The following is a 20,315-nucleotide window of genomic DNA, read 5'->3' on the forward strand; positions in this document are numbered from 1 at the left end:
GTGCCAAGAATGGGAAGGCAGAGCGGCTGTGAGAAGCAGGAGTAGTGTGGAGAGTGAACACATTCAGGAGCGAATGTGTTAAATGTTTTCATCAGACACACACAAAAAAAAAGGCGGATTGTGGATCTGCAAGAAAAGTTTATGAAAGAGAGTGGGAAAGACAGCGCACAGCCCTTTTTAGCAGCTTTTAATATTCGAAAGAATGTGATCGCTGTGGGCAGAGCCCGCTGCAGCGGGACCTCCCTCACAGCCCGGGATAAATCCACTTCCCCCAAGCAGGGCAGGCGCCTCCTCGCCAGGACAGAGCCTCGCGGCTGCTGGGGCACAGGACCAGCCATGTCCACGGGGAAGATCTGCTGCCTGGTGCTGCTGACCCTGGCCGTGCTGGCGGGGGCCGTGACGCTCGTGGTCATCCTGAGCCAGCCCAGGTGCGCTCCCCAGCAGTACCTGCACGGGGCCGTGGCTGCCGACACCGAGAGATGCTCCCTCATCGGCCGGTAGGTGCACGGAGCTCGGCTTCTCGGTGTGGGGCTCCCTCATGGGCCGGTCGGTGCACGGAGCTCCGAGGCGTGGGGCTCCCTCACGGGCCGGTAGGTGCACGGAGCTCGGCTCCGAGGCGTGGGGCTCCCTCATGGGCCGGTCGGTGCACGGAGCTCCGAGGCGTGGGGCTCCCTCATGGGCCGGTCGGTGCACGGAGCTCTGCTCCGAGGCGTGGGGCTCCCTCGTGGGCCGGTAGGTGCACGGAGCTCTGCTCCGAGGCGTGGGGCTCCCTCGTGGGCCGGTAGGTGCACGGAGCTCTGCTCCGAGGCGTGGGGCTCCCTCACGGGCCGGTAGGTGCACGGAGCTCGGCTCCGAGGCGTGGGGCTCACGGACGGACCCGCACTCACCCCGGCTCCGGCCCCGCTCCCCGCTCCGGTGCCGCTCACGGACGGACCCGCACTCAACCCGGTCCCGGTGCCGCTTCCGGGCTCACGGACGGACCCGCACTCACCCCGGTCCCAGCCCCGGTGCCGCTCCTGGGTTCACGGACGGGACCTGCATTCATCCCCGCCCCGCTCCGGTGCCGCTCCAGCCGGGAGAGCAGACAGAGCCTCTGCCTCCGCGGATGATGCTTACTGTCATTGCAGTGTCCCAAAAATCTGCAAACCCTTGGCCTTTTGGAAGGTATAAATATTTGCAGTATACAAGTATAGTGCTGGTTTTAAGTGGGGAAGGAAGAAATTTACTTTTTGTGGTGTGGTAGATCTGATGGATAAGGGACTTCCTTGCAGAGAGCTGCAGACAGGTTTTAACAGACACAAGGAAGGAAAGGCAGGAAAAGGGGGACTGGTATCCCTGCCTTTTGGGATACCAGTTTGCCTTTTGTTTCTGGACTGAAGCCTGCAGCAAGTGTGTCTGCCATGAAGAAAAAAGCAAAAAGCAGATTTAGATTTAGCAGATTTTCTACAGTCAAGACAATAGAAGTATAAAAGACATATTTAGACCACTTGGAAAGAAAGCTGTAGGTTAAAAAAGTTCTCAAGATGTCCACGTTGTACACCTTCAGTTTGTGTAAAACTTGTCTCTCAAACATTTTGACTCCCATGTGATTATTTTACTGTTCTTTCAATGATTAAATGCCTGTATCCATGAAAGCAGAAGGATGGAAGTTTACACGTGATGCTGGATGCTCCAGTCATGGATGCTGTGTGCTTTGCCTCATGGCTGGGGGACTGAAATGAGACATGGTGCCATAATACCACACTTTGCCATGTCCCACCTCTGATTCTGGCAATGATGTGCTGGCACAGCATTTGGGAGCAGCTGGAGAAAATATTCTGTGGCTGTATGTATGTCAAGCAGCGAGATGGGGTTTTTATGTGAAGACACACGTTCTTCAGAAAGCAGAAGTATTTTTAAAATCACTATTAATGGAAAAAGAGGAAACTACATAATTGGATTGTCCAAAGAATCTGCTGGGGAAAACCACTGCATTTGTTTTTGCAGCTATTGTAAACTCTAACTTGATGTAGTGTGTAATCAGTTGGAAGATGTTGAAGTGAGAGGCACGGAAATCTCTGGTCAGTGAACAACTGAGCAGCTTTGACTCGTTGGCTACTGCTGCTGGGCTCTCCCTTGTTTCCTTCCCTTCTCTCAGCAAGAAGCTGCCCAGGCTTCCCCAGCCTCCACCACTGCTGCAGCTGCAGCTCCAGCACACTTGCTGACAGGTCTGTGCTGTCCCTCCACTCTGATGGACCAACTTAAATTTCCTACAAATAGTCTGCCAATGATCCCCACAAAATCCTGCCCTTGCTCCACCTCCCCAGATCATTTTCCCTTCCTTTTGCCCATCTTGGTGCATCTGCACATCTGAGGTAATTTCAGGTCCTGAACATCAGGTCCTGCTCCCTCCTCCAGCCCTGCCAAGTCTTTGGGATGTTCCCAGCCATGGCTGCTCTCCTCCTTTGCCTGGGCTCTGCACTGCTCACCCTGTGCCTGGTGGTCAGCTCTACTCCCCTGCTGCTGCATGATTGCTGCTGCTTTTCCTGGTATCCTTTGCCTCCAGCCATTCTTGGAAATCTTTGTGTTCATTTCATGCTGTCCTTAGACTTGGAACGAGACAAACTCCTGTGTTGATCTCCCAGCTTCTTCTGTGCATGTCTTTGTAAAAGATTATAATAAAAGTAAAATTGTTTATAAAAATGTTCCTCTGCAAGAGAGCTTGGGACCAGAAGCTTTGTACTATATTTGCCCTTTTCCTTGTTGTTGCCCTATTTCTTTCTCTGTCCCACTGGCCCACAGTGGTGGCTTCATTTTTCTCTCTAGGAAGCTCATTGCATGCTCTGTACTGCATGTGATCCTGTTCATTTTCTCCCAGACATTTCTGTGCTGTTATACCTGTATGTATAACATATTTTTTATAATTATGTATAACATAATTTTTAAGCTGTCAGCTTTTAGCACATGATGCTCTTTAGTGCTCTTAGCACTAAATTAGTTCTCAAAGCAAACTGCCAGGTGAGAAAGTGATGTTCTTTCACTGGTGACACTGTGAGGATGCCACAGCAGAGGGGTTCTGGCAGAGGCTCAGCCTTTCAGAGCCATCAGCTCTGCTCTGTGACCTCCTGTGTGACTCTGCAGGGTGAGGGTTCCTCAAGGCTGACTCAGGGGCCCTGATGGGAGCACCATGAGATGACAAGCATACAGCTGCTTCCTGCCTCATCTTTGCTGAATAAGATTTTAGGAATTTTTGTCACAGCAGTAGCAATAAAATCCAATTTCTGAGAGCAGTCTTAGCCATTAGGCCCTGCTGTCCCCACCTCTGAACTGGCAGTTCATGTGACACTTCAGCAACGAGGTGAGAGCAGGGCAAAGCCAAGCAGCCCTAGGTGCCAGCCCCCAGACACACTACAGGGCTGGCTTGTCCCTGCTGTTCCTCACTGACCTTGCAGTCCCTCTCTCCTGCTGTGACCCCACAGCCTCCCCTTTCATCCTGCAAATCCCCCTCAAGCTCACAGGAATCCATGCAGGGGATGCTCAGAGAACTGGTCTGGTGCCTAAAGCCTTGGAATCTAAAAGCAGCACCTAATCTCTGACTTACTCACAGATTTTATTCTTTAATTAAAAAATCTTGTTCATTTTAAAGATAAACAACCTGCTCTGTGAGTTGTCAGGAGTGAAATGACATGATACTCTGTTGGTTTAAGATTCTTCCATTTGGGAGTCTTTGTGTGCTCCTAATAGAATTGTCAGTTGAACTCACTGAGAATAACTGAACTAAACCTCTTGCTGAGGAGGAATCTGTATTTCAATGAGTGGGATAGTGGGCTGGGGAAAACTCCTCAGGGCCCATGTGTTTCCAGCTCTGGAGATTGTGTTCATGTACTCTGGATTTCTGAAATCTTTATGCAATTCTTTGGGTCCCTGCAGAAAGTGAGCAATCTCAGTGAGCCTTCAGCCTGTCACCACCATCCTGAGCTAAATTTCCCCTTAGCCATCAGTGCCCAGCTCTCAGTGCTCAGCAAGGCTGGGTCTCTTGCTGTGTTTGTTCTGCTGGAAATTGGGGGCTGAAAGCAACCTTGTACAGCTGCCTGGTCCAGACTAAGACCCTGCCCTGGGAGAAAACTTGTCCCTGAATGAAGTGAAACACTTTGATGAAGAGGGATGGGAGGCTAAAAGGAGAATCAGGGCAGTTTTTACCCAAGGATGTGGATTTGGTGCCACAGTCCACCTCACTAATTTCTCCTCATGTCAAGAGCCCTGAGGAGACAGGAGATGATTGCCCTGTGACAGTAAGAGGTACTCAAACTTCACCTCCAACTCTGAACTCTTGTTCCCTCCTGGAAGAGGCTCTTTTCATCAAGCATGCAAAAAAGCTCTGCATTCCCTACCAGTGTGCTGTTTGAGCTCTGTCTTCCACTGCTCTGCATTCCTTTGTTTCCCAAATGGCAGAAGCAAGAGCCAGCATAAGGTCAGGGACACATTTAGGAAAAATGTTCATTCCCAGTGGTGGGATTCACTGCAGCAAGGCGAGCTGACCTGGCCTGGCCAGCAGCCATCTCTGATCCCACTTCTCCAGTGTAGCCTCACATAAACCCTGGGAACCAGCCTTTGAAATCAACACTCCCCGGGGACAGGACAGGGTGTGGGGAGGGTGAGAATGGTGAGACTTAAACAGTCAGAAAGCGTCTGCAGCCCTGGGAAGCTCAGTTCTAACCAGAGAATCTGATGCAAAAAAATCCTTTTCAGTGATGGCACAGCACATTTCTGAGGAATGTTTACATGCCAAAGGATTTGGTTTCCCTTCTTGTACATTTTCAATTTGGTAACTGGCCCTTTTTTACAGAAGCAGTTGTTGCTTTTGCTCTTCATAAATCCTGAGGAGGCAGATGCTGTAAAATGGGTGTTCTCCCAGTCCCCAGCCTTCTTTAGCAGAAAAAAAGGGCAATATAATTTAATATGTTAGCATTTCCAGTGTGTTTAAAGGGGCTTCAGGGCTCCCTCTAGCCTAGGGCAGAGCAGAGGTCTTGGTCTGCAGTCCAGCACAGCCCAACTTTGCTGTGAGCAAAGTGCCATCATTCACCCTTTCCAGGGAAGGTGAATCCCTGTTTGCTGCTGCTGGAACGGGACTTGGTTATTAACACCCTCTTCTGCTCTTTCTCATAAAGAAACTCCATTAATGACTAAACCCCAACGCTAATTGTCAGGAAGGACATGGCACAAAACACTGTTATCAGATCTTGCCAGCTGCAGCACTCTGGGGTATCTCTAGGGAGACCTGGTGAGGTGCCACAACTTGATTAAGGACTTTGCATTATAACTAAGCTCATTGCAGCAGAGATTCATCTGAAGGGAGCCAAGTAGTTGGACATAAATCCAGACCTGGTTTTGCTATATGTAATGGCCCTAAATTCCCCAGGCATCACTCGCATGGACGGGGCAGGTCTGTGACTGGAAATGAGTGAGCCAGGCACAGGGAGTCACATGTGGCACACCAAGAGCCAGCTCAGTGTATTTCCTGTTGAATTTCAGTCTCTGGAGAGGCTGGAGGAAAAGGCATCAAGGCTGGAAGCCAGTGTGAATGTGCTGTGAATTTGGGTGAGAATGGTGCTTTTCAGGCTGTGGGAAATGTGCCTGATGTTCCATGTTAAGGTCTTAATATATTGCACTGAAATGTGCACTATGCCATCTCCAAGCTTCTTTTCAAAGTGTTTTTCCCTGTCAGAACCATGCCTTTCCCTGTCAGAACCATGCCTTTCCTGTCAGAACCATGCCTTTCCCTTACAGAACCATGCATTTCCCTTACAGAACCATGCCTTTCCTGACAGAACCATGCCTTTCCCTTACAGAGCCATGCCTTTCCCTGTCAGAACCATGCCTTTCCCTGTCAGAACCATGCCTTTCCCTTACAGAACCATGCCTTTCCCTTACAGAACCATGCCTTTCCCCTGTCAGAACCATGCCATTCCCTGTCAGAACCATGCCTTTCCCTGTCAGAACCATGCCTTTCCCTGTCAGAACCATGCCTTTCCCTGTCACCAGGCTTTGTACATGTGTTCCCTCACAGCCCACACTCCAGGGGCTCTGGGGAGCACTGTCTTGGGTCAGTGTAGCAGTCCTTCTTTCCTCTTTTTCCTTAAATTTTCTGATTTTTCCCAACTTTCTAACACTTTCTGGGTCTTCTGCAGAGGTGACTGAGTTTTTTAGGAAGCCCTCGTGTCAGCAGTTGTTGAAGATTGCAATAGAAGATGTTTTCAATTCCCATCTGTATGGCAGATTATCTTTTGTCAAGTGAGCAGTTTGCCTTATCTCTCTCTCTGAGTGACCACATTCACACCTCCCTGGCGAGGGGACACCTGCTGATAACAGCTATGGAATGTCCCTGCATGGCTGATAAGAACTACAGCATCCCATTGGGAGATGTGAGCCCAGAGGGAGGAGCCAAGCATTCCTACCTGGATATAATCCAGAGGTTTGGAGACACCAGCACAGCTTCTCCATGGGATTGCCCAGAGGAACAGCAGCTGCCTCTCCTTCCCCTGGATCTTCAGAGGCAGAATCCATCCTTCTCTACAGGATCCCTGCTCCAGCAGAGCCAGCCCTGGCACTGCAGGAGGGCTGAGCCACAATTCCAATGGTTCTGCTGCCAACACCCTGACCCACAGGGTGTCAGGCTGGGTTCTGACTCTGGCAGTGTTGTTCCAGTGTACTTCATTGTTTATTTTATAGTTTTATTTTTTTCCTTCCCTATTGAAGAACTGTTATTTCCTGCTCCCATATTTTTGCCTGAGAGCCCCCTTAATTTAAAATTTACAGCAAGTCAGAGGGGTGGGGAGGGTTTACATTCTCCATTTCAGGGGAGGCTCCTGCCTTCCTTAGCAGACTCCTGTCTTTCCAAACCAAGACAGCAATTAACAGCTTGGGTTTCGGAGAGACACCTCTCAGGGACATTGGTGTGGTGAGTCCATCCCCTGCTGCAAGGGGCTGGATGGGTGAGCCTGAGCCTCAGTCTTCATGTTCAGATGCTTTTTTATAGCCATGTAAAATTCCATCCTTCTGCTTTCATGGATACAGGCATTTAATCATTGAAAGAACAGTAAAATAATCACATGGGAGTCAAAATGTTTGAGAGACAAGTTTTACACAAACTGAAGGTGTACAACGTGGACATCTTGAGAACTTTTTTAACCTACAGCTTTCTTTCCAAGTGGTCTAAATATGTCTTTTATATACTCTCTTGACTGAATTTCAATTAAATCTGCTTTTTGCTCTTTTACAGCCAGGGAGCTCCCAGGAGGCCAAAAGCTGTGCAGAAACAGGAAGCCTGATATTCCCTACTATTTCTTTTCTTCCCACTTGTCCACATGTCATTTCCTTATAGGCAGTGGTTCTGAGGCACTTGGGGAAACAAAGAAAGCCACATCAGCCTGTTTGCTGGCAGCATCCTGTTCCTGAGCCAGCAGGTCCCAGCCATTCCAGCCATGCTGTGGATGGAAAATAAACACCAGTCTCTGTGTGTGCTCTGTGTTCCCATGCAAACTCTGGGATCAGCTGCACTGCAGCCACTGAACTACTCCAGTCTCCCCTCTGGCTTTGCCCTATCTGAGCAATGACCCAATGAAGCAATTAGGAACCTTCCTAGCAAACACCAGTGCTGGCTGTGCAGGAAATGCCATCCCATTTCCACTGCAAGGAAATGATGGTTTTCAGATGTTCTTGAGGGAAGCATTTGTTGAGACACATTTCTCTAACAGAACCTTGTTGCTGTCAGCAGCAAAATGTTGCTTTAATGCCTGTGCCTTGGTAGAAGCAGTTGAGGGTTTGTTTCCTGTTTGATTTTTTTTTTGTTTTTGTTTTTGGGGTTTTTGGGGTTTGTTTGGTTTTTGTCTTTGTTGGTTTTATCTTTGGGAATGCAGGGAGCAGGCTGGGGCATTTTTGTGCTAATAAACCTAGGAAGTCACATTGTGGGAACAATGAAGCTTATTGACAGGAGTTTTCTCAGGAGTTTGCTTCACATGGACCCAGTGTTCCCATTTCAGTGCTCCTGTCCAGTTGACCAGCATAAGCCTTTATTAGGAATGGCATTTGGGAAGCTAGAGATCAGTTGGTTGGTTCCTAGTACATGGAAAGCCTCTTCTGTGCTCAGAGCATCCTTCTCCATGTCTTGGGACTCCTTGCTGTCCCTTTCAGTCCACAGCATTTGTGAGCAGCTGCAGTTCTCTCTCTCCCATAACTCTTTGCCCAGAGCAAGTCCAGCCTCCCACAGGTCTGGCCCTGGCTGCTCTTTCCTCCTGTGGACTCTCCTTTCTTTCCCTCTAATTGTTCCTTCTCACTCCAGCAGAGGAAGGTTCCCCTCACATCCCACACTGCAGCCACTGCATTTCTCCAGCTGCTCTCCTCAGGTTGCAGGGGTCCCAAGGAGGCATTTTCATATAGTTCCTCTATTCTGACACTCCTGGATTTTAACAGTGTCTTTTGTTCTTCCCTTCCCACCACAGGAACATCCTGAAAAGTGGAGGCACAGCTGTGGATGCTGCCATTGCTGGCTTGATCTGCACTTCAGTGATGAACCCCCAGAGTTCAGGCCTGGGTGGTGGGGTCATATTTACCATCTATAATGCCAGCACAGGTATGGCCTCTCCATGGTGCCTTGTCCCTCTGCAGACACACAACTGCTGCAGACAAATCAGAATCCTGCCTGTTCTCTCAGAGCAATATTTTGAATATAAAAGCTACATCACAAAGCACACTTGTGCTCTTAATCCAAAGCATCCAGCACAGGGAGCTGTGATTGTCAATTCAGAGCAAGAACATGTGTGGAAGAAAGAGCTTTGATAGAAAATGAGGTGAATTTGCCTCTCCTTCCCCCTCCAAAGCAATCCCAAAGTGCATTCCAAAGGCACACAGGTGTGAGTGGCTGAGTGAAGCAGGCAGGAGGGGTTTGTGCTGGCAGTGCCAGCTGAGCCCTTGGGATGGCACCTGAGGGGTTTGTGTGCCCCAGCAGCTCTGGCAGTGCCTGCTGGCCCTGGGGCTCTCACACTGCTGGCACCAGGGCTGCTGTGACTCCCCATGCAGTGGTGCCACTTCCTGTCCCAGGAGATGCATTTCCACTTCAGAAATCTAAACCTCAGTGTCTGCTGGGGAGCCTTTCTGTGTTTGGCTTAAACTCCACTCTTGTTTTGTTGCTTCAGTGGGGGAGTTTCTAAGTCTTGGCTTCCAAAAACCCCCAGAGCTTATATATCTAATAGTAATATCAACAATGAGCAGTGTAGCAATATAATAGTTTTAAAATCCCTGCCAAGTAGTTTCACCGAGTCACAAATCTGGAACTGTTTGGGTGTATCTTATGCAAGAGCTTAATTTGGCAGACCACCTATGTTTTTCTTCTTTTTTCCTTTTGGCAGACCACCTATATTTGTCTTCTTTTTTTCCTTTTGGCAGAGCCATGGAACTTTATTTCCTTACAACAATTCTCCTCTGCTACCTCATTTATGCTGCTGCACAGAGCTCAGGCTCCTGCAGCACAGCTGGCTCTGTGACTGTGACAGGGAGAGATAAATACAAGGCAGAGAAGGAGTAAAGTGATAGACTAGACCTGAAATATGAGTGTATGCAAGGGAGGGTCTGGGTTTGTTTTTGTCCTTTCAAGCTCCCTGATACATAGAGGGCTTCAAACATGATGGACTTGCCTCATCATCATGTGGTAAATAGCCCTCCCAGGAGCATGAGGCTCACATTATGCCTCTGACATGTCCCATCTGTAGAAGAAGTGCAGGAACCTGCAGGTGTGAGGCAGCATATCCCAGCCCATATCCCAGCCCATGAACCCTGGGGGGAGCCTTTGCTGCCTGGACACAAGCCCTGGCCTTCTCCCTGTCCTTTCAGTACCTTTAGGCAGGCACTGCTTGGTTTGTTCTAAATTAAAGCACAGGAGTCAAGGACAAGTGGTGCTGACACCTGACCCTGCAGGTGCACTTGGCACACCTGGCAAAAGGCTCCAGAGCAGCTCAGCTCTGGGCCAGCAGCACGTGCAGCAATGACTGAATGCTGATGCTCAGGAGGACAACGTGATTCATTTCCTTCTTCTTTCCAGGAGTAGTGGAGGTGATCAACGCCCGTGAGACAGCCCCACGAGTGTTTCCTCACAACTTGCTGTCTGGCTGTGGTGCTGGTTTCCCCATTGGTAAGGACACGGCTGTGTGCCCTCCTGGTGTGCACAGAGCTCAGGGTGGGGAACTGAGCACCTCACTGGCTTCATCTGGAGTTCTGTTTAGTTTAACACCCTCTACCTGGATTGCCTTTTGGAAAAGTAATAAAAAGAATAGGTCCATAAACATAAAAATTCCTGTTTGGTACTAACACTGGCAGCCTGACCAGCGAGGCAATGGGGAGCCAGCATGAGGAGAAATCACAATGTGACTTCTCTCTGTTGGAAGTCTGCAGTTCAAGACTGGATTTCCCAAAGCTCTCATTCCCCAGAAGTTCTTACAGAGAAAAATAAGATCAATAGCTTTTGGGAAAAAAAGAAATCAATCTTGTGGTGTGCTTGCCATGTCCACAGATTGGGGAAGCACACTGGCACATCAGGGGTTGGGTTGCTGGGCTCAGGCACTCTTGCTTTAGCAGCACATCTTGGATCTTTCCACATTTCTTGCTGTGTTCATTCTCCTTCCCTGCAACATTGTCTTTTGGGGTGTGTTCTAGATTCTGGGGATGTTCTTATCCTTGGAAGAGCCTGAAGAGGATCAGGAGCAACTCTGGTTGGAAGGGACAGCTGGAGTTCTGCTCAAAGCTGGGTGATGTCAGGTGTTGCTCAGGCTGCCCAGGGTCTTGTCCTATCAAGAAATTTTTTAATTTCTCCAGGGATGTAGAATTTCACTGCTTCCCTTGTTCTGGTGTTTGCCCAGGCCCCATGAGTGCCATTTCTCCAGTGTCCAGCTGCCACCTCCCTTGCTGCAGCACCTGCCTGTTGCCTGTTATGTTTTCAGCACACCTCAGGCCTGGCTCCAGCCTCTCCACACCCCTGCTGCTCAGTATCAGGGATATACATGAACAGGAATAGGCAATAAGCAAACCCAGCCTGCTTTTAGAAGCCTTGGTTGCCTCTACCAACTCAGAGTTGGACTGGAGAGCTTTCAGAGAGGTGGGAGCCCCGAGGCAGTGCTGTGTGGGTGTGACAGTGCTGCTGTGCTCCCCAGGTCCCCGCTGGATTGGTGTGCCTGGAGAGCTCCGTGGCTATGAGGAAGCCCACAAGCGCCACGGCCGCCTACCTTGGAAAGCCCTGTTTGAACCAACCATCAAGCTTCTTTCAGAGCCACTGGTCATTTCTCCAGTTCTGGCAAAAATTCTCCATCACCCAAACTTCTCTGAACCAGGGAAAAGCCTGTGGTAAGACCCATGAATGAAATTGGAGTGTGAGGGTCACTGTTCCCCCAGCTCCAGACCCTTTCTCTGACGTTGGAAAGTACACAGCATACATAATCCAGATCAGCTCCTGGGAGGAAAAAAAGGTCATTGGCCTTGGGCAAGAACAAGCTCATGCTGTAAAACTGATGAATGTTCTTCTTGAACAGCCCACTGCTGTGTGATGGTGGCAGATTTCTGAAGCTTGGCAAGACCTTCCGGTGGCCAGCGCTGCAGCGAACGCTGCGAGCCGTGGCGGAACAAGGAGCTGCAGCGTTTTATGAGGGAGAGATAGGGAGGGCCCTGGTGCAGGACACGAGCAAGGCTGGTGAGTAACAGCTACAGGGAGTCAGTCCTGATACACATAGAAACTGGCCTTTCTCCCAGCCATCGGCTCACAGTGAGCCTGGACCAGGGGAAAGCCAACCGTGCCATTTGCTTGTCACTTGGGGTGGTACCTGACATGGGAAGAGGCCACTTTTCCCCAATTCCTGTAACTTAGGCCCAGAAGCAGGGCTGAAACCACCCCCTGCTCTGACCTTTGCCCACTGTGCTCATACACTCGCCCCTCTGACTCCTTTAGGCTTTGTGACATTTGGAAAGGGAAGAGATCAAAATTCCACACTCTCCCTCTGTTTTCCCATCCAAAGAAGCCCAGCTTTTCCTCAAAGTGGCAGATGAAATCACACCATGGCACAAGTGCTGCCCTGCCTGCTGCTCTCTGCCTTGGGGGTGCAAAGCTGCCCCAACTCAGCTCAGGGGAACTGCACCAACACTTCCTCCAGCCTGCACACTGTGACTCTGAGATAGCCTCCCATGGGGCCTGTGATTTCCCTGCTCCTGGGATGAACAGGCTTCAGCTGAGCTCCCTGGAGGTGCCTCTCCCTGTGGTGAGATGGGGTTTGGCAGCACATGAGGATATGAGGGCAATGCTGTGCTGGGTGGGAGGAATTTGGGCCGTACAGGGATGGCTCCTCACAAGCTTTACCAAGGCTCTGATGCAGGCAGATCTAAGCTGCTGTGCTAATGGCAGCTCCTGGGTCTCTGTTGAAGGGTCCAGTCTCTCACTGGAGGACCTTCGGGCGTACCAAGCAGAGGTGTCCTCAGCTCTGAACATCACCCTGAACAACCACACCAAAGTATTTGCTCCAGGACCACCCATGGGAGGTGCAGTGCTCATGTTCATCCTCAAGGTATTGGAAGGTAAATTCCTAATGGAAAGAGGTCAGCAAGGGGTTTTCAGAGAGTCTTGCTCCAGAATGATAAAATGCAATGGGCAGAAATGGAGTTTTTGAGCCAGAATGGAGCCCAAAGCAGCAGTGTGACCATGCTGTGCAGCAGGAGGATGAACTGGTTCACTTGTACAGTGGGTCAGCATCACCACAGCTGCTGCAAATGCCAAAGGATGCATGGCTTTCCCAATGCTTCAAAAGAAATTGAAGTCACAGTGGAAATTAGTACTTGGTTCTTTCTGCATCCACATCCTGATAAAGCAGAGGGGAAACTTGATAAGAACTGGAGTGGGAAGAAGAGGCTCCTTTCAACCTTTCCTTTTTTTACACTTCTTGGAAAAACATTGCCTCTGGTCTATTAACAAAATTATTCCATCCTGCTCCACAGAGTATAAATTCCATAAAGCATCACTGGCAACACCTGAGGAGAAGATAGAAACCTATCACTACATTGCAGAGGCCCTGAAGTTTGGCAACATGCTAAGACCTCACATGAGTGACCCAGCCTTCTCTGAAGCTCAGGTGAGCTCCATGGTGTGTGGGTACAGTGCTACAGCACTGAGCAATGCTCTGACATGCTGCTTCTTTGCAGCCTGGAAGGAAAGAAAATACTTAGAGCTGCTACTGAAGAGCAGTGCAGCTGAGTTGGCCAAGGCAGGGCAGGATCAGGATCAGGCTGTTACTCTGCAGCTTCAGCTGTAGGCTGGCCCTCACTTGCCTGACAAAGGGTGTGCCCATGTTGAGGTGCCTTGGTGCTGAGCTTGGTCCATTTTCTGGGATGAGAGTGGCCTGGGGCTGAATGCTGCCACCCCAGGCTCTGACTATTGGGGCCCAGTTGCTGAGCCCAAAGATGGTTCTGTGCTTTGGTGACCAGCTCGGTGTCCTTGCTGTGCTGGCAGGTGCCTGTGGGGACCCTGTTGTCTGACCAGTTTGCTGAGTCTGCCAGGCAGAGGATGGATGCTCGTGGTGACCACCAGCTGAGCCACTACAGCCTGCTGGAGCCCCTCCCCAAGGAGCAGCACAGGAGCTTGGGCACGAGCCACATCTCAGTGCTGGCTGCAGACGGCAGCGCCGTGTCGGCCACCAGCACCATCAACTACCCGTGAGTAATAACCTGGGCTGGGGACAGTCACACGGCCTGGGCCAGCTTCTCAGGGCAGCTGGCAGGGCTGGCTGCCAGCAAAGCAAAACCTGGGCTTCACTGGTTTAGGCAGTTTCTGAGCTGGGAGTGTTTTGTGCAGATAGCCAAAAACTCCACAACTTTGTGAAAGTTGTAAAGCTGGTATGTTTATGACAGCACTGGACCATGTGGAGATGACTCTGCTTGAAAGACATGGGTACCTCTGGGAACTTCAGGTCCCTTTTCATCCCCCTCTCAAATACATATGCATACAATTTCACAATAGGTCCATACATATTCATTTTTACAAATTTTGCGTGACATTTGCCGCTGGTTCTTCTTTATCAGAAAGAATTCCTAGGTCAGGTTGACCTGCTCTCACAGCAGTCTGTCTGTCTGTCTTTATCACCCCCTGTCTCCCTTTCCTTATCTCTGTCCTTCACTCAATCAGTTTCCCTGAGCCTAGGCTTTGCAGTCAGGCTACGTAGCTATGTTTTCTTTTCTAACCACAGACTCAAAGATGTACATTTCACCTAAATCAAAATGGATTTCTACTCTGGAGAATTTCTACTCTGTCTCAGGAGTGCCTTTTTCATGTGACAGCCAAGATCTGTGAGCATCATCTCCAAGGGCTGTCATAATTCAGGAGGATACAAGAATTTACTGAGGCTCTTGCTGAATTTATGTGGCACCAGTAACAGGGAACTTATCTCTGTCACCAGCAGCAGCACAAATTCCCTTTGGACACCCTCAGTGGGACACTTGCAGGCTGGGAGGAGACAAAAGTTACTCACAGGGTGCCATGTGCAGTAAATGTCATCCATAACAGGAGAACCCTGGGCACTAAAAGGCTTCATCTTTCCTCCCTGCAGGTTTGGCTCCTTTGTGTATTCTAACCAAACTGGGATCATTTTAAATAATGAACTTGCTGACTTCTGCATAGCAAACAGAAGCATCAAACCAGGTGAGCATCCTCATCCTCAGAGTAAAGCACAGAGCCAGGGGATGGATACACAGGCTGTGTACAAGTGGGCAGGTTTTATGGTTTTTTCATAAAACAGACATGTTTTATGAAAAATCCTTTCCTTAGGATTTTTTCTCCTGAGAAGCTGAGAGGCCTCAGGAACAAACTGTAACCAATGGTTATCTGCTGCTGTGGAATGCAACAGGTGCAGCTGGGATTGGTCTCATGTGCTTGTTTCTAATTAATGGCCAATCACAGTCAGCTGGCTCGGACTGTCTGAGAGTCACAAGATTTTATCATTTTCATTTCCTTTCCTTTGCTTTCAAGCTTTCTGATGAAATAATTTTCTTCTATTCTTTTAGTATAGTTTTAATATATCATTTTAATATAATATATATCATAAAATAATAAATCAAGCCTTCTGAAACATGGAGTCAGATCCTCATCTCTTCCCTCATCCTGGGACCCCTGTGAACACCACCACAGGCAGGGACAACCTGTAAACTTACACCTGTAAGTTTACACTCTTTCCTTTCCTAGATCTGGATGAGAGCAAGTTTATTTCACACTAAAAGAGGATAGTGTAGTGTGTCTGTGTCTACTCACATATCTCCTTGTATGGAAACACAGGAGTTTTGGTTTCTAACCAGAGAAATCAGAAGTTAAAAAAAATGCTGAAGCTGATCACTGGCTGATGGGAAGGGGAGGGAAGAAGTGGAGAAACTACTGCTAAGACAAGCCTGCTGGTATTTTAGGCTCATCTCTGATTCTGGGTATAGAGCTGTGCAGGCTTGCACTGAGCCCTGTGTTGGTGCAGACATGGCTCTGTGCCATTCCTGCTCCCTGCTGGGAGAGGACACCAGTGCTGCTGTGGCAGGATTTCTGCTAAGGGTTCCTCATCTGGTTGGATGAACTGCAGCAAGTCCTGAATACTTGGAGGATGCCCTGTCCTGCATCAAGAGAAGCTTGTTTAGCTTGTGCCAGAAAGGTCCCAGTTTCTTGGGAGATGGGCTTTCAGTACAAGGAAAATTTTCTGCAAGTTTTGAGCATCTTGAGGAAGGAGCAGCTTTTTTCTGTGGGAGACAAAAGAAAGGCAAGGTAGATGAACCTGTGTTCCTCCTACCCTGTTTAGAGCCACATGGAAAGAATAATATCTCTGCTTCTGCTCTAGGAGAGAAGCCTCCCTCAGCAATGGTGCCTTCCATCCTCATCTCCAAGTCAGGAGACATGCTGGTGATTGGAGGAGCTGGGGGGGGCTGGATTATCAGTGCTACCACCATGGTAAGTGAAACCCCAGCAAGCTGCCAGGTTTTTCAGCCCTCCCAGATTTCTAACCATGGTCAGTCCCTACTCACCTCTCCTTGGATCTCGACTCCTCAGTGCTTTTGTTAATTTGCAATTTAGAAGTCACTGAAGGCTGAGACTTTAGGCCAGGGAAAGCATTCTGGGAAGTATTACATGCTCATCCTATTCTTTTACTTGTCCAAGCTTCATTGGTCACCATAAAAGCAGGACACCAGGCTGGCAGGATTGTGGGTCTGGCTCAGTGCAGCCTGGCTTGGACAGCCCAGGTTCCATGTGCAGTTGGGCAGTGTGGGATTTGTTTTATTGCAGGCAATTATAAACAAGCTGTGGTTTGGTTATGACTTGGAACAGGCCATTTCAGCTCCTGTCATGCACACCCAGGGTGACAGTGTCCTGTTTGAGGACTCTTTCAGCAAGGTGAGTGGCCTTGGTGGGGAGCAGATTGCTTCTGTAACTCTCCTGGGTAATCTTTATTTTGCCTCTGGCTCACCTCCTTCTTGTTTAAACTTTACTTCCTCAACCAGGCTCCACACACACACCCTCCTGTTTCACACCTGGCAGTGTTAAGATCTCAGGCCCCTGCCCCATTCACTCCATTTCCTCTTCTCTCCCTCCACAGGAGGTTAGGACTGGCCTGCTGGGAAGAGGACATAAAGAGAAGAAAGATAAACTTGCAATGAATGTTGTGCAGGGAATTTCCAAGGAAGGAAAGTGCATCTCTGCTTACTCTGATAAAAGGAAGCTGGGGAAGTCGGCTGGGTATTAGTGTGAAATGCCATCACATCCACAAAGCCACAGGAGATCCAGAACGTGCTTTGCTTGGATATGCCCATAATTCCTGTTCCCATCAGGATGTTCCTGGAGCATGGGCACAGCCTGTGATTGCCTGAAGGTCACCCCAGGCAATACAAGGAGAGGTCAGCCAACCTTGTTTAGAGCTACACCTTTCATTACTTACGTGATACACAGAGAACATATTTCTTGAGCACATCAGTTACTCAGAATGAGAGAATACAAGGTGTGAAAGGAAAACTGGTCCAAACCCCACTGAGATCATTGTGAAATGGCCCAGCTGCATCTTCCATTCCTGGTGGAATCTCAGTTTCTTTCAGGCTGTTCCCCAGTAAGCCTATTGCTGGGGCTCAGCAATGTGAAATACATAACTATTTTAGCCATGAACAAGGAGCATCTGTAGGGTCAAGATTTAAAATCTGAAGCATTCAGGCTTAGAGCATGGATTTGGAAAGGGGAGAGATCAAAATTCCACACTCTCCCTCTGTTTTCCCATCCAAAGAAGCCCAGCTTTTCCTCAAAGTGGCAGATGAAATCACACCATGGCACAAGTGCTGCTCTCTGCCTTGGGGGTGCAAAGCTGCCCCAACCACAAGCTCAGGGGAACTGCACCAACACTTCCTCCAGCCTGCACACTGTGACTCTGAGATAGCCTCCCATGGGGGCCTGTGATTTCCCTGCTCCTGGGATGAACAGGCTTCAGCTGAGCTCCCTGGAGGTGCCTCTCCCTGTGGTGAGATGGGTGCCAGCCTGTGCCAGCTCCCCCTCCTCAACACTGGTACATCAGCCTTTGGGAAGGCAGGTCAGGAAGGCAGTGGAAATGCTGCTTTTGGAAACTTTAGAGCTTTCTTCAAATTGCAGAGTATACATGATCAGGAGATGTCATTTTTAGCCCTGAGCTCAGCCTGGCCAAGCAATCACCAGGACTGCTGAGAAGTGATGCAGCATTATCAGGCATTAGCAGAATTGTCCCATATCCTCCATGCTCCAAATTCCTGTTTACCACAGCCTGTTGTCTCTAGTGTTCCCTTCAGACCAACCAGAGGGCATGGTAGGACTCTAAGAACCATCCCAGAAAGAGAAAACTTTTGGAGAAGAGACCTGAATGCAAATGGTCCTGGATTTTGCAACTGGATGCAAAAGGTCTTTTGCAGTTAATCCACAGCCTTGCCCTGATCAAAATGGCCAAGAGAATCAAACATTTATGAAAATAAAACCTAAAACCCAGAAAACCCCCAAAGTTCTTCAAATATGCAGGGTCAAATTCCCAGGACCCTCCAAAATTCGATTTTCTGAAAGCTCCTGAGCCTGATTGCCCTATGGGCACAGTGTTGTGTGTGTGTCTGAAAGAGAAAGAAACCAGAGCCAGGGACTAGCTCAGAGCCCATGGGACTCCTAGTTCTCCAACAAATAGAATCCCTCTGTAAACATCTTAACAAGCACACACTATTAAAAAACACAAATTAAAACAAGGCCAGCTAGATTTTACACCAATGTTTTTACCCACAAAGCCTGTCCAATAAAGCCATCCATTTACTGAAATCTCAGCCTTCACTTGCATTTTAGTGATGATGGGAGTGAAGCTGCCCAGAGCCAGACATGTGTTTTCCTTCAGAAGTTGTACCCCAAGGACTGCAGCACGACCCTGCTGTAGCAGTGGATGATTGATGAGTTACCAGATCCTGACCACAAGCACTCAATCACCAGCTGGAAATCAAGTTACTCATGGATGGAGCCAGCTCCATGCACTGCCCTGCTCCCTCCTTGTCCAAGTGGAATTCATCTTAAATCCCCCAGTTCAGCAAGAACTGCTGAAGGATTCTCCATTAGAGAGAGCTGGTTTCTCCATCACAGCTGCTCACTCACACTGTGGAAGTGGCCTGGCACCCTGAGAGGCAGCATCACAGTGCTGGTGAAGGGGAAAGGAAACAGCCCCAAAAGCTGTTGAGGGGCAATTTTTATGTTCACTTTGGCTATGACTACCAAAGAAACCAAATCTAGCTAATTTGCTGAGTTTTCTGCCTTGATTAACTCCCCTGTCCCAGCTAGCAGCTGCTGGGTGCATCGGTGGTGGTGTCAGGAATAGCAGCTGACAGGGGAAGCCCTGACAGGCGCCAGACATGTCTGCAGCAGCCCCAGACACAGCCCAGACCGGATGCTGTCGCTGGCAAGATCCGGGGTTATTTCCAGCTAACCCCACTGAGCTGGGAGTTTACAAGGAGCAACTGAGAGTGCCACTGGCTGGAGACAGGGAGAGCACTCCCAGCTTCCCTATTGGGCCACCTTCAGCAGAGCTCTGGTCCCTCCCCATCGTGTTTCACTGAGAAAAACCAAGTCACCGAGTTACAAAGTGCCATTACCTTCCATTACCTTTGCTTCTGACACAGCTTAGCACTCCCTGCAGCACTCCAGCCTATCACCTTTCCAGTGCAGCAATATCACAGCTTTTTCCCACCACAAAGACATGGGAATATTATCTTTAGTCCAGTACTCACTGCAGTTTAACTGCTTTGCTATTAACTTTGCAAGTGAGCCACTGAAGCAGTTTAAAAACCCATCACAGATTTGATTTGCGGACAGAAGGGAATGGGAGTGCAGATCCCTCAGCACAGCAGAGAATTCCAGTCCTGCAGTCCTTCCTAGCAGAATACCTGGGGAAGCTGAGATTGTACCTGCTTTGTCATCTCTGCTCTTGCCCTGCCACCTCCTCACTGCTGCTGAAATCTGTTTGGGTCAAGAGCTTCTCACTTTGGCCTCTCCACATTCCTGTTCCTCCCAACAAGAGAGCATTATTTTTGTACTGAAATCAACGTACGTGGACTTTTAAAGCAGCATTGTACAGAGGCTGCTCTATTTTCTAATGAAGTCTTTAAGTTATACTTTCAATAAAGTGTTTTTGTACCTGTCTGTGATTTTCTCCTCTAAACCTGTTGCCTACCCCATCACACAAGCACAGAGGACTCCATGCAGGTGTTTCCAGCAGTAACAATTGTTCATTCTGGAGCCTCAGATGCTGCTGGAGAAGCTGAGGAGCAGTGCAGCTCGTGCCACTTGTCTCTCACAGCTGAGTTTTGTTCCCTTGCAGAGGCTGGATGGCTGCCAAAAGAAACTTGTACTAATATCAGACTGAAGAGCAGGGGCAAGAGGTGAACTCTACAGCTCATCATCTGAATTGCCTTTTAATGGCACAGCTTCCTTTCACATCAGCTGGAATCAGCCATGGAATGTGTCCTGTTCTCCCTGCCCTCATCCACACACTGTGTGCCTCCAGGAGCAGAGCCAGGTGGCTGCATTAAAAGGTGGGACATGGAATGGTGAGGGACTTCAGGGACCATCTTGTTCTGCCCCCTGTCATGGGCAGGGATGTCACTCACTAAACCCAGTTGCTCCAAGTGCCATCCAACCTGTCCTTGAACACTTCCAGGCAGGCACAGCCAGGGTTTCTCTGGATAAACCTCTGCCAGGGCCTCACTGTTGTCACAGCCAAGAATATCATCTTAATATATAACCTAAATGTACC

The 20,315-nt window shown here is 49.1% G+C and overlaps 1 protein-coding gene across 1 annotated transcript; it reads left to right on the forward strand.

The window, feature by feature from the left end:
- The first annotated feature begins 336 nt into the window (after nucleotides 1-336).
- On the forward strand, nucleotides 337-19,702 carry GGT5 (gamma-glutamyltransferase 5). The gene is made up of 12 exons (XM_066562099.1): nucleotides 337-497; nucleotides 8,478-8,608; nucleotides 10,073-10,162; nucleotides 11,178-11,367; nucleotides 11,553-11,710; nucleotides 12,436-12,585; nucleotides 13,003-13,136; nucleotides 13,514-13,716; nucleotides 14,607-14,698; nucleotides 15,870-15,979; nucleotides 16,313-16,420; nucleotides 16,623-19,702. The coding sequence occupies exons 1-12, from the start codon at nucleotides 337-339 to the stop codon at nucleotides 16,767-16,769; spliced, it is 1,674 nt and encodes a 557-aa protein (XP_066418196.1). The 3' UTR covers nucleotides 16,770-19,702.
- Nucleotides 19,703-20,315: the final 613 nt, after the last annotated feature.

The sequence above is a fragment of the Molothrus aeneus genome, chromosome 18 (genome assembly GCF_037042795.1).
Source record: "Molothrus aeneus isolate 106 chromosome 18, BPBGC_Maene_1.0, whole genome shotgun sequence".
Lineage (NCBI taxonomy): Eukaryota > Metazoa > Chordata > Aves > Passeriformes > Icteridae > Molothrus > Molothrus aeneus.